General features: G+C 42.2%; 1 protein-coding gene across 1 annotated transcript in view; it reads right to left on the bottom strand.

Annotated features, from left to right (window-relative positions):
• Positions 1 to 14,889, bottom strand: part of LOC139376323 (sodium/potassium-transporting ATPase subunit beta-1-interacting protein 3-like) — a 153,869-nt gene that overhangs the window by 66,018 nt on the left and 72,962 nt on the right. The window contains exon 4 of the mRNA XM_071118717.1: positions 8,291 to 8,488. Coding sequence (XP_070974818.1) covers positions 8,291 to 8,488 — 198 coding nt within the window. The remainder of the gene's footprint in view (positions 1 to 8,290; positions 8,489 to 14,889) is intronic.

Raw genomic sequence — 14,889 nt, 5'->3', positions numbered from 1 at the left:
TGGTTCCTTCCAGCCGACATCAGTATGGTCAAGCAGTCTCTGCGCCGCCTTAAATCGGAATGCAGCCACCCTGCTCTCCAGTTCCACCACGCCCTGTCCTCCTTCGTTTACAGATATATACAATACTGCCGCTTTCAGCCAGTGATAGCCTGAACAGAAAAAATCTACCAGCTTGTGTTGCAGGTCGGCCCCTCCCAGTTCTTCCTGACTCACCTCTCCGAGCCCAGGTACACACCCAAAATGTTAAGCCCTTCACAACCCCACTGAAAAACCCCTGGAAGCAGAGGGAGTGGCCTATACCTCCATGCTCCACATAACATAACTTTGCTCTAGCCCCAGTTCACCTTAGCTGATGAAGCTCCCTCGTACACCTTCAGACTAGTCTCTAGTGCCTCCATATCCTGCCCATCCCTGACCATCAAAGACACATCATCTGCATATGCCGACACTGCTATGCCTGTCAACACACCAATGCCTGTCCAGCACACTCACTGCAGTCTCCTGCGTAGGAGGCCCAATGGCAAGTGTATATAGCTACCCCGATAGAGGGCATCCTTGTCTAATGCCCCGCCTCACCCAGACTGGCCTACTGAGTCCCCCTCCCACCTTGACCATACATGACGCTTCAGCATACCCAAACACAGACATCACATTATATAGATCCTCATAGTCCACTCTTTCAAGCCTTCTTTTGATCTAAAGAGACCAGTCCAAAATTCACATTAGAACCTCTCGACAAGTCCAACATGTCCCTGATTAAGAACAAATTGTCTGTGATTGAGCGTCCCGGTACACAATATGTCTGGTCCTTGTGTACAATAGAGTCAATATCGGACTTCAGTCTGTTAGCAAGGACCTTGGCAAATATCTTGTAGTCCGCACAGTGCAATGGCACAGGCTTCCAGTTCTTAACCTCTCTAGGGTATGTGGGATGCTAGTGTCCCACCTGGCCAACATCCAGTGAGATTGCAGAGTGCTCAATACAGAGTTAACTCAAATACAGAAATACTCATTATAAAATTTCAGAAAATATACAACTATTTTACATTGGTTTAAAGATTAACTTCTTGTGAATCCAACCACGGTGTCAGATTTAAAAAATGCTTACGGCAAAAGCATACCTTACGATTATTTGAGAACAGCGCCCAGCAGAAAATCATTACAAACAGTAACCAGCCAAGTAGAAGAGTTACACAAGTCAGAAATAGAGTTACAATTTATCACTTACCTTTGATGATCTTCATATGGTTGCACTTAGAAGACATTCATTTATTCAATAAATGTTCCTTTTGTTCGATAAAGTCTCTCTTTATATCCAAAAAAACATTTTCTTCAGTAATCCCCAGGCTCAAACGCAGACACAACAGGCAGACAAAAATTCCAAATTGTATCCGTAAAGTTCAAAGATACATGTCAAACAATGTTTATATTCCATCCTCAGGTTGTTTTTAGCCTAAATAATCTATTATATTTCAACCGGACAATAACGTCGTCAATATAAAAGGTAAACAAGCAAGGCACTCTCTCGGTCGCGCGCATGAAAAAGCTCTGCATCACGTTTGGGTCCGTGAAAAATCTCTAGGCCACTGTAGTGTCAACTCATTCCGACTGCTCTTACTCCCTCATTTTTCAGAATACAAGCCTGAAACCATTTCTAAAGGCTGTTGACATCTTGTGGAAGGCATAGGAACTGCAATTTGAGTCCTAAGTCAATGGATACTGTAATGGCATTGCATAGAAAACTACAACAACAAAAACAAATCCTACTTCCTGAATGGATTTTTCTCAGGTTTTCACCTGCCAAATCAGTTCTGTTATACTCACAGACACTACGTTAACAGTTCTGTAAACTTTAGAGTGTTTTCTATCCAAATCTACCAATATATGCATATCCTATCTTCTGGGCCTGAGTAGAAGGAAGTTTAATTTGGGCACGTTTTTCATCCAAAATTCCAAATGCTGCCCCCTACCCTGCCCCCTACCCTAAAACGTCCCCTTTTTGGGCAGGAGAGTCAGAGCCATCCGACGGCAGCTTATCGTCAACTTTCCTACCCCGACACACTCACGCAACACGCAATAGTCAAATTATTACCTATAATTTTTTATAAAACTCCACTGGGAGTCCATCGACCCCAGGTGCACGGCCAGGGGACATCTGGGTTACGGCCTCTGCCAGTTCATGGGACAATAGGGGAATGTCCATTTCATGCCTCTGTGCCAGGGAGAGCTTAGGGAGTTCTGCAAACAAAACCTGAGCACACATAGGATCACATAGTTCTGCCCTACACAACACCACAGTCTGCTCTCACATCTCCCCCGCCACAGAGGTCACCCGCCCATCAGACAGCTGTAGACAATGCATACCCTTGGCTTTACCGCTCTCTCTGGATGTAATACCTAAACCAATTAACGTGGATGGATGGCAGAATTCGCGCAATACTGAAAGCACGAACCACCACATTTAACCACGGTAAGGTGACTGGTTATATGGTCGAACACAAACAGTGCAGTTATGCCCTCTGTAAGGCAATCCAACAGGCAAAACGTCAGTACAGAGACAAAGTGGAGTCGCAATTAAACAGCTCAGACACAAATAAATGTTTACTGTTTACAAACAGAAAACCAGCCACATCGCAGACACTGAACTCTTGCTAAACACTTTCTTTGCCCGCTTTGAGGATCACACAGTGCCACGGTCCGCTCCCAAGGACTGTGGGCTCTCATTCTCCGTGGATGACATGAGTAAGACATTTAAGCGGGTTAACTCTCACAAGGCTGCCCAGACGGCATCCCAAGCCGCATCCTCAAAGCTTGCGAAGACCAGCTTGCTGCAGTTTTTACAGACATTCAATATATTCCTATCTGCTGTCCCCACTTGCTTCAAGATGACCAAAATTGTTCCTGTACCCAAGAAAACAAAGGTAACCGAACTAAATGACTATCGCCTCAACCCGTAGCACTCACTTCTGTCATAATATAGTGCTTTGTGAGGCTAGTTAAGGATCATATCACCTCCAATTACCTGCCACGCTAGACCCACTTAAATTGGCATAAAGGTACAATAGATCTACAGATTATGCAATTTCCATCACACTGCACACTGCCCTATCCCATCTGGACAAGAGGAATACCTATGTAAGAATTATGTTCATTGACTACAGCTCAGTCTTCAACACCCTCCAAGCTTATCATTGACCTTGGGGTCCTGGGTCTGAACGCCGCCCTGTGCAACTGGGTCCTGGACTTCCTGACCGGCCACCCCCAGGTGGTGAAGGTAGGAAGCAACACCTCCACTACGCTGATCCTCAACACAGGGGCCCCACAAGAGCGCGTGCTCAGCCTACTCATGTACTCCATGTTCACCCATGACTGCGTGGCCATACACGCCTCCAACTTAATCATGAAGTTTGCAGACAACACAACAGTAGTAGGCCTGATTACCAACAATGACGAGACAGCCTACAGGAGGAGGTGAGGGCCCTGGCGGATTGGTGCCAGGAAAATAACCTCTCCCTCAACAAAACGAAGGAGCTGATCAGGTGCAACAGTGCCTCTTCAACCTCAGGAGGCTGAGGAAATGTGGCTTGGCCTCTAAGACCCTCACAAATTTTTACAGATGCACCATTGAGAGCATCCTTTTGGGCTGGTATGGCAACTGCACTGCCTGCAACTGCAGGGCTCTCCAGAGGGTAGTGCGGTCTGCCCAATGCATCACCAGGGGCACACTGCCTGCCCTCCAGGACACCTACTGTACATCACCCAACGTCACAGGAAGGACAAAAAGATAATCTCCCGCTATCATCTAGAAGGCGAGGTCAGTACAGGTGCATCAAAGCTGGGACCGGGAGACTGAAAAACAGCTTCTATCTCAAGGCCATCAGACTGTTCAATAGCTGGCCTCCCAGTACCATGCCCTGAACTTAGTCACTGTCACTAGCCGCCTATCACCTGGTATTCAACCCTGCAGCTTAGAAGCTGCTGCCCTAATGAACATGGACATGGAATCACTGGTCACATTAATAATGCAACACTGGTCACTTTAATAATGTTTACATACTGTTTTACTCAACTCATTTGTATATTTATTTTAATTTTATTTAAGACCTCATTTAACCAAGAAGGACTCAGAGATTTTAAATCTCTTTTTCAAGTAATCTAGTAAAAAACATACAAATCACAGGAGTATAACGAAATCATAAAACAGCAAATTAAAAAGATTTTCAGGTCAAGGAATCCTCAAAATCCTTCATCAATGATTTTAAAAAACCAATCGGCACAAGTTCATCCAATTTAAAACAATTTGGTAAGGCATTCCAAGCCGATGGCGCAGAAGACATAAAATCCCTTTACCAAATTCAGTTTGGGTATTTGGATAAAGTCCTGCGAACAAAGAGAGTACCCACCACATTTCTGAATAATAAAAATGGCCAAATAAAATGGTAAAAAAATGGCTTTGTAAATAAAAGTTTACCAGTGACTGAGCCTACGAGTGACTAGAGAAAACCAGCCAACCATGTGTTACAGGAATTGTCTTTAATACCCAATTAAAATTAAACACTCTGTCAATTCCTAAGAATTTGTAAGAGTCTTATTTGCATAAAATGGACAGAGACCAGTCTCAAAATCAATCAGTAGCGTTTATTCTCGAGAGTACTGAACATGACGTCATTAGTTTTCGTACTACCCCATCTCATCTCCACTCCAGTACAATGGCTGTATAGTTCTCAAGACTTCCCACATCGTCTCTCCCAAACTTAGATAATTGATGACCCGAGCCAAGGTCTGCCTGTGTAGATAAGCATTCTAGCCAGTCTGACGATAAATTCATTAATTTCTACCAAGGAACAGTCATTGTTCTACTTCTTGATTATATTTACACACATTATATTCAGTACTAGGATTAAAATAAAATTCATACATCTATACAGTAACATAATAGTATTCTGATTAGTCAGTCCTGATTGAAATGTATACATAATTAGTCATTATTGATAAAAAAAAATCCCTTAACACCATGGTATATAAAGTGCAGCGGTGCTTAAAGGGTTTTGCAGTTTAAAATACATCTCAACGCTCCATGGTAAAGGGTGTCAATTGATCTCAAACACTGAGCGGAAGCATTAATATATAAAATATCACCATAGTCTAGTATAGGGATAAATGAAACTGATGCTAGACTCCTGGCTTCAAAATAAAAAATAAAACCCCAACTTCAGCTCAATTGTAATTGTAAATTCCAAGATATTTATGTGTTACAGCCTCAATCTCATTGCCGTGACAGGTAGTAATAGGTGAAAGGGTCAGATGTCTATTTCTTGCTTTAGAAAACACCATTAGTTTAGTCAGCATTGAGGATAATCTTCAATTGACACAAGGTATGAACAGTATAAATAGAACCCAGTATATAAAAAATATACTGTATTCCAGTCAATGCCATCCTATTCAACTATTGATGAATATATACTATCATAGGTATTCTACAGATATACTAAATATTCTATCCACATACTGTCTATAATGTCTATACATCCCATCACATGTACAGGACCAGTCAAATATTTGGACACACAAACTCATTCAAGAGTTTTACTATTTTCTACATTGTAGAATAATAGTGAAGACATCAACACTATGAAATAACGCATATGGAATCAATCATACAGAAACCGAAAAAGTAGAATTTATATTTGAGATTCTTCAAAGTAGCCACCCTTTGCCTTGATGACAGCTTTGCACACTCTTGGCATTCTCTCAACCAGCTTCACATGGAATGCTTTTCCAACAGTCTTGAAGGAGTTCCCACATATGCTGAGCACTTGTTGGCTGCTTTTACTTCACTCTGTAGTCCAACTCATCTCAATTGGGTTGAGGTCGGGTGATTGTGGAGACCAGGTCATCTGATGCAGCACTCCGTCACTCTCCATCTTGGTCAAATTGCCCTTACACAGCCTGACGATGTGTTGGGCCATTGTCCTGTTGAAAACCAAATGATTGTCCCACTAAGCACAAACCAGATGAGATGGTGTATCGCTGCAGAATGATGTCATGCTGGTTAAGAGTGCCTTGAATTCTAAATAAATCACCAACACAGTCACCAGCAAAGCACCCCCACACCATCACACCTCCTCCTCCATGCTTCACGTTAGGAACCACAGATGCGGAGATCATAAATTCAAATATCTCAAATTTAGACTAATCTGACCTAAGGACACATTTCCACCGGTCTAATGTCCATTGCTCGCGTTTCTTGGCCCAAGTAAGTCTCTTCTTCTTACTGGTGTCCTTTAGTAGTGGTTTCTTTACAGCAATTCATCCAAGATGGCCTGATTCATATAGTCTCCTCTGAACAGTTGATGTTGAGATGTGTTTGTCAGTTGAACTCAGTGAAGCATTTATTTAGGCTGAAATCTGAGGTGCAGTTAACACTAATGAACCTATCCTCTGCAGCAAAGGTAACTTTGGGTCATCCTTGCTGTGACGGTCCTCAGGAGAGCCAGTTTCATCATAGCGATTGATGGTTTTTGCAACAGCACTTGAAGAAACGTTGAAAGTTCTTGAAATTTTCCAGATTGACTGACCTTCATGTCTTAAAGTAATGATGGACTGTCGTTTCTTTGTGCTTATTTGAGCTGTTCTTGCCATAATATGGACTTGGTATTTTACCAAATAGGGCGATCTTCTGTAAACCACCCCTACCTTGTCACAACACAACTGATTGGCTCCAACACATTAAGAAGGAAATAAATTCCACAAATTCACTTTTAACAAGGCACACCTATTAATTGAAATGCATTTCAGGTGCCTACCTCATGAAGCTGGTTGAGAGAATGCCAAAAGAGTGTGCAAAGCTGTCATCAAGGCAAAGGGTGGCTACTTAGAAGAATCTCAAATATAAAATATGTTTTGATTTGTTGAACACTTTTTTGGTTACTACATCATTCCATATGTGTAATTTCAAAAGTTGTGATGTCTTCACTACTATTCTACAATGTAGAAAATAGTAAAAATAAAGAAAAACCATGGAATGAGTTGGTGTGTCCAAATTTTGGACTGGCACCTTGTGTGTGTATATACCTACCTACCACCTACCTACCTACATACATACATACATACATACATACATTGCTCGTCCTAGTATTTATATATTTCTTAATTTCATTATTTTATTTTTAGATCTGTGTTTATTGTTGAGTTGTTAGATCTTAGACAAGCATATCGCTACAACCGTAATAACATCTGCTAAACATTTGATTTGATGTGTGTATGCATAAAGATGAGCGATGAGCGATGAGGATCTGTGTTGCACTGTGTATAAAGATATAAAACCACTATTCACAGCGATGAGGATCTGTGTTGCACTGTGCATAAAGATATAAAACCACTACTCACAGCGATGAGGATCTGTGTTGCACTGTGCATAAAGATATAAAACCACTACTCACAGCGATGAGGATCTGTGTTGCACTGTGTATAAAGATATAAAACCACTACTCACAGCGATGAGGATCTGTGTTGCACTGTGTATAAAGATATAAAACCACTACTCACAGCGATGAGGATCTGTGTTGCACTGTGCATAAAGATATAAAACCACTACTCACAGCGATGAGGATCTGTGTTGCACTGTGTATAAAGATATAAAACCACTACTCACAGCGATGAGGATCTGTGTTGCACTGTGTATAAAGATATAAAACCACTACTCACAGCGATGAGGATCTGTGTTGCACTGTGTATAAAGATATAAAACCACTACTCACAGCGATGAGGATCTGTGTTGCACTGTGCATAAAGATATAAAACCACTACTCACAGCGATGAGGATCTGTGTTGCACTGTGTATAAAGATATAAAACCACTACTCACAGCGATGAGGATCTGTGTTGCACTGTGTATAAAGATATAAAACCACTACTCACAGCGATGAGGATCTGTGTTGCACTGTGTATAAAGATATAAAACCACTACTCACAGCGATGAGGATCTGTGTTGCACTGTGTATAAAGATATAGAACCACTACTCACAGCGATGAGGATCTGTGTTGCACTGTGTATAAAGATATAAAACCACAACTCACAGCGATGAGGATCTGTGTTGCACTGTGTATAAAGATATAAAACCACTACTCACGGCGATGAGGATCTGTGTTGCACTGTGTATAAAGATATAAAACCACTTCTCACAGCGATGAGGATCTGTGTTGCACTGTGTATAAAGACATACAACCACTACTCACAGCGATGAGGATCTGTGTTGCACTGTGTATAAAGATATAAAACCACTACTCACAGCGATGAGGATCTGTGTTGCACTGTGTAGGATCTCTATGTACTGGTACTCTATGAGACAGCCCATGACAGAGATGTAAGAATGGCTGTCCACGGTGCCCACCACTGGCTGGGTCATCTCTCTCCTCACACACCCTGGACCGTGCTCCCTCCACCACGAGTGGTGAGCCGAGATGTCAAACGTCAGCAGGTCACTTTCCTGGAACAACAAATAAACACACATATTAACATGTAAGAAAGGACACGCAGACAAACATACACACACAGACATTTGTGGATAGATAGGCACAAACAAGGACCTGCACAAACACATATTTACAGTATATATACATACAGAAGCACTCACAGAAATCAATCAATACCCCAATACAGCAATCTAACCCCACAGCGGCCCGCAGCAACAACACATGCTTTATTAACACAGGACAATGGGTTGCTGTCAGGAAAAGTTCATTTGAAGTCTCTCTCTCTCTTTAAAGGCAATGGGAAATACAGTGCCTTGCGAAAGTATTCGGCCCCCTTGAACTTTGCGACCTTTTGCCACATTTCAGGCTTCAAACATAAATATATAAAACTGTATTTTTTTGTGAAGAATCAACAACAAGTGGGACACAATCATGAAGTGGAACGACATTTATTGGATATTTCAAACTTTTTAACAAATCAAAAACTGAAAAATTGGGCGTGCAAAATTATTCAGCCCCCTTAAGTTAATACTTTGTAGCGCCACCTTTTGCTGCGATTACAGCTGTAAGTCGCTTGGGGTATGTCTCTATCAGTTTTGCACATCGAGAGACTGACATTTTTTCCCATTCCTCCTTGCAAAACAGCTCGAGCTCAGTGAGGTTGGATGGAGAGCATTTGTGAACAGCAGTTTTCAGTTCTTTCCACAGATTCTCGATTGGATTCAGGTCTGGACTTTGACTTGGCCATTCTAACACCTGGATATGTTTATTTTTGAACCATTCCATTGTAGATTTTGCTTTATGTTTTGGATCATTGTCTTGTTGGAAGACAAATCTCTGTCCCAGTCTCAGGTCTTTTGCAGACTCCATCAGGTTTTCTTCCAGAATGGTCCTGTATTTGGCTCCATCCATCTTCCCATCAATTTTAACCATCTTCCCTGTCGCTGCTGAAGAAAAGCAGGCCCAAACCATGATGCTGCCACCACCATGTTTGACAGTGGGGATGGTGTGTTTAGCTGTGTTGCTTTTACGCCAAACATAACGTTTTGCATTGTTGCCAAAAAGTTCAATTTTGGTTTCATCTGACCAGAGCACCTTCTTCCACATGTTTGGTGTGTCTACCAGGTGGCTTGTGGCAAACTTTAAACGACACTTTTTATGGATATCTTTAAGAAATGGCTTTCTTCTTGCCACTCTTCCATAAAGGCCAGATTTGTGCAATATACGACTGATTGTTGTCCAATGGACAGTCTCCCACCTCAGCTGTAGATCTCTGCAGTTCATCCAGAGTGATCATGGGCCTCTTGGCTGCATCTCTGATCAGTCTTCTCCTTGTATGAGCTGAAAGTTTAGAGGGACGGCCAGGTCTTGGTAGATTTGCAGTGGTCTGATACTCCTTCCATTTCAATATTATCACTTGCACAGTGCTCCTTGGGATGTTTAAAGCTTGGGAAATCTTTTTGTATCCAAATCCGGCTTTAAACTTCTTCACAACAGTATCTCGCCTGCCTGGTGTGTTCCTTGTTCTTCATGATGCTCTCTGCGCTTTTAACGGACCTCTGAGACTATCACAGTGCAGGTGCATTTATACGGAGACTTGATTACACACAGGTGGATTGTATTTATCATCATTAGTCATTTAGGTCAACATTGGATCATTCAGAGATCCTCACTGAACTTCTGGAGAGAGTTTGCTGCACTGAAAGTAAAGGGGCTGAATAATTTTGCACGCCCAATTTTTCAGTTTTTGATTTGTTAAAAAAGTTTGAAATATCCAATAAATGTCGTTCCACTTCATGATTGTGTCCCACTTGTTGTTGATTCTTCACAAAAAAAATACAGTTTTCTATCTTTATGTTTGAAGCCTGAAATGTGGCAAAAGGTCGCAAAGTTCAAGGGGGCCGAATACTTTCGCAAGGCACTGTATATATGTACATTGCAAAAGCAAATTAAATAGACAAACAAAAGGGAAATAAACAAGGGAACCGTTAGTAAACATTACACTCACAAAAGTTTTCAAATAATATAGACATTTCAAATGTTACATTATTGTCTATTGTGTTGTAACCATGTGCAAGTAGTTGAAGTATGAAAGAGAAAATAAACAGATAAATATGGGTTGTGATTACAGTTTGTGCTCCACTGTTTTCCCTTTTCTCGTGGCAACGGGTCACATATATTGCTGCTGTGATTGCACACTGCGGTATTTCGACTAACAGTGGAAATATTTGTGGGTCTGTGTGATCTGCGGGAAATATGCGTCTCTAATATGTTCATACATTACTTCTCACATATTCCACATTTGGGGATTGTTGTCATCAGACCTTGGCTCCAAATATTAGGGAAGATGCCAGAGCTGAGGGAAATGCTGAAGAGTCAGTTTGAATTTGTGGTCTGTATATTTTATCATTTAGTTAGGTATACCATCAACACCACGGGGCTTTTTGGGTTGGGGGGTTTGCATTTTGTCCTGTAGCTCATTCAATGTAATTTGAGAATCCAGTGGGTTCTGGTAGTCTTTAATAGCTGATTCTAAGTTTAGTAAACTACCATGTATATGTTTTTGCTCTTTGCCTCTTTGTTATTTGTCCAAAAAGATTGTATGTTTATCCATACATCTCCATTTTGGGTAGATAGCTCTCATGTTGTTTGTTTCGTGTGTTCCCATTTTCTCAGAGGTGATTTGATTCTATTGATTCTTCAATCACAATGAGCTGTTTTTTAACATGCTGTTCCTTCTATTTCTTAGTGTATTTCTGTATTGTTTTAGTGTTTCACCATAGTGAAGGCGTAAGCTAAGGTTTACTGGTTCTCTGTGTTTTTGGTTGATAGTATGGTGGAGAAATTACAATATTGTAATAATGCTGTTATTGCATCAAATGGTTGTTTTATGCAACAGAATAAGGAGTTGTTAGAACGCTCATCTGTGTGTGTTCTACTGAGGATGGGCCTCTGGAAGATTTACAATGTCTTTGGGTGATACCACATTCCAGAGCATGAGTTAATGTTTCTGTTCTATAAGGTACCAGGGAGAGATGACTTCAGGGACAGACCCTGGTCTCTACACAAAGAGAACAGTTTTTACAGCAGATACTCTCTGCTGTGAATTATACGTATCTTTCATACAAATCTTAACATTGTTACCCATTCCATACATCTGTTGTTCGTCATGTAGGTTGAAAGTGGTGTATCTTGGCTATAAAATACCTTTGAACTTTTGTATCGGGGCTCTCAACGAATCATCTGGGGGTGATTGGTCGACCAGCCATCATTATCATAGAGCACTCAATTGATTCACGTTATATTTGTGTGTTGTATTGACCTGCTCCCTTATTAATAAGTTAATAAAGATTTAATTTTGTCACAACTTCCACCGAAGTCGGTCCCTCTCCTTGTTCAGGCGACGTTTGGCGGTCGACGTCACCGGTCTTCTAGCCATCGCCGATCCACCTTTCATTTTCCATTTGTTTTATCTGTTCTTCCCACACACCTGGTTTCAATCCCATCAATTACATGTTGTTCCCCACATGTCCTTGTCCGGTATTGTGTTTTTGTACACGTTATGTCTGGGGTTTTGTCCCATTATGATTATTGTGTTTTGTTCACTGTGATTTTTATCATTAAACTGCGCCGTTGGAACAGTCTTTGCTCTCCTGCACCAGACTTCTCTACCGCCAGTACGCACGCCTTACGCGTTTCAGTAGAACTCTGACTTGTGTGATAAGTTTGTCTCTCCTCATTTGATAGTAATGAAAGGAACCACCACAATAGGTTCAACAATTTCTTTCTTCGGTTTTTACATTCTTCATCAAACCATTGAAAATTGTTGTATTAGGTTTTCTGCTGGAATTGAAATTGTATTTGTTAGCTGATAGCAGTGAATAATATCTTTCACCTAAGTTTACACCTTCACTTTTGGTCATTTTCTCCACTGTCCTCCATGTATCTATAGCATGTCTTAATAGTATGCAGTTCGTTCAGCTTCGATGCCTCCTCATGGCTGCTTATTGCTCTTTTAAAGTAGACTGTGGTTTTGCTGTGATCTGATAGAGGTGTCAGTGGGCTGACTGAAGGCTCTGAGAGACTCTGGGTTGAGGTTGGTGATAAAGTCATCGACGATAACACTACCAAGAGATGAACTATAGGTCTACCTACTGTAGGAGTCCACTCAAAGCCTACCATTGACTTTGTACATATCCAGCGTGCGACAGAGTTGTGACCCGTTTCTGTTGGTTATATTGTCGTAGTTGTGTCTAGGGGAGTATTTGGGGGAGGGAATGCTGTCACCTCCAGGTAGGTGTTTGTCCTGCTGTGAGGGTATCAGGTTCTTGTCCAGTTCTGGCATTTAGGTCGCCACAGACTAGTACACGTCCCTGGGCCTGGAAATGATTGATTTCCCCCTCCAGGATGGAGAAGCTGTCTTCATTAAAGTATGGGGATTCTAGTGGGGGGATATAGGTAGCACACAGGAATACATTTTTCTCTGTTGAACTCATTTCCTTTTGAACTTCTCGCCAAAATGTTCCTGTTTTGATTCATTTAATAGAGTGAGTTATGTCTGCTCTATTCCAAATTAGCATACGCCCTGTGTCTCTTCCCAGTTTTACTCGTGGTCGTTTGGTTTGGTCTCACTCTCACACGTCGCTGCAGGGAGATGCATAGAGAGTTTGGTTGAGGCCTGAATCAGGATCAGTATGTGTGTTGTCCATTAGCTGTCTCGTCTCCTGGCTACCATATGCATTTTGGGAGGCCAGGCTATTTCCTTCTGTTGTGTTACAGCCCAGCCCCCAGCTGCTGGCCTCTACACACCTCATTAGAACAGCTGAGACCAGGCAGAGCTGGGGCCCGCTACGAGCACACACACACACACACAACCAATCGCCAATCCAACTATGTTAGGCATGAGTATTCATCTTCACTGAGAGATCAATGTCGATCCCCATCACTGAGTCCTTCTGAGTGTGATGGAGAGAAACAGAGCAGAAGACAGGGAGGGAATAGACCAAAGACAAAGCAGAGGAGTGGAGCAGAAAGAAATGGAGGAGGATGGGTCAGGCCAGGGTGTGACAGGAAAGAAGTGACAAAGAAAAAAGGAGGGGGAGAATGTGAAGATAGTGGAGGAAAGATGTTTGATGAACGAGACGAGACGAGTAGCTGCTGCTAATGGGGATCCCAATAAACCTAAATCCAGACTTAACCTGCTAAAAGGAACCCCGGGGGAGCAGATGAGATCTGGAAAAACCAGACTGGAGTGTGCTAAGTGCAGTCATAGTTTGGGCCTGTGTGAAAACTCTATATAGTGAAGTTGATAGAAGTATACAAAGGAAAACCACTCACATCTCCTGTCCTGTTTTATCACAATGTCATGATCTCTCCTTGCAGTGTGAGCTTTGGCAGAATAAAACCCAAGATTCTAACTGGATAAATATGTGTGTATACCAGACAAAGACACACTTACACACACAGGCACACAGGCACAGACTGTCCATTTGTGTGTTAGTCCTCTTATTGGATGAGGAGCTCATTTAACCCCACATAGCCTAAGTGTGACTCCACATCAGACAGGGAGGACCCCAGGGTTAAGCCACTGTCATGAGAACTAGGACATATGCAGTATACCCGACTCTCAGCACTCAGATCAAACTGCTCAAATAAATTGGGAGCAGAGAAGGGAAATAATCATCATAATCAAATGTAATACTTTCTGTCGGCACGGAAACAGAGACTCAGGAGACCTGTCAGGGTGTGTGTCTGGCAGTCCGTCAGGGGCTATAGAGTTGTTGGTGGGCGGATGAGGTGTGTGTGTCTATGTGTATCCGTGTGTGTGGGATGAGTAAGTAGGTGTGTGTGTCGGTATGTGTATCTGTGTGTGTGTAGGATGGGTAAGTAGGTGTGTGTGTGTATGTGTATGTGTGTGTGGGATGGGTAAGTAGGTGAGTGTGTGTGTCTGTATGTGTATCCGTGTGTGTGGGATGGGTAAGTAGGTGTGTGTGTGTGTATGTGTATCTGTGTGATTGGGATGGGTAAGTAGGTGTGTGTGTGTATGTGTATATGTGTGTGTGTAGGATGGGTAAGTAGGTGTGTGTGTGTATGTGTATGTGTGTGTGGGATGGGTAAGTAGGTGAGTGTGTGTGTCTGTATGTGTATCCGTGTGTGTGGGATGGGTAAGTAGGTGTGTGTGTGTGTGTATGTGTATCTGTGTGTGTGGGATGGGTAAGTAGGTGTGTGTGTGTGTATGTGTATCTGTGTGTGTGGGATGGGTAAGTAGGTGTGTGTGTGTATGTGTATATGTGTGTGTGTAGGATGGGTAAGTAGGTGTGTGTGTGTATGTGTATGTGTGTGTGGGATGGGTAAGTAGGTGAGTGTGTGTGTCTGTATGTGTATCCGTGTGTGTGGGATGGGTAAGTAGGTGTGT

This window comes from Oncorhynchus clarkii, chromosome 20, assembly GCF_045791955.1.
Source record: "Oncorhynchus clarkii lewisi isolate Uvic-CL-2024 chromosome 20, UVic_Ocla_1.0, whole genome shotgun sequence".
NCBI lineage: Eukaryota > Metazoa > Chordata > Actinopteri > Salmoniformes > Salmonidae > Oncorhynchus > Oncorhynchus clarkii.
Note: the sequence above shows the minus strand (reverse complement) of the source record. Positions and strands in the feature narration are given on the sequence as shown.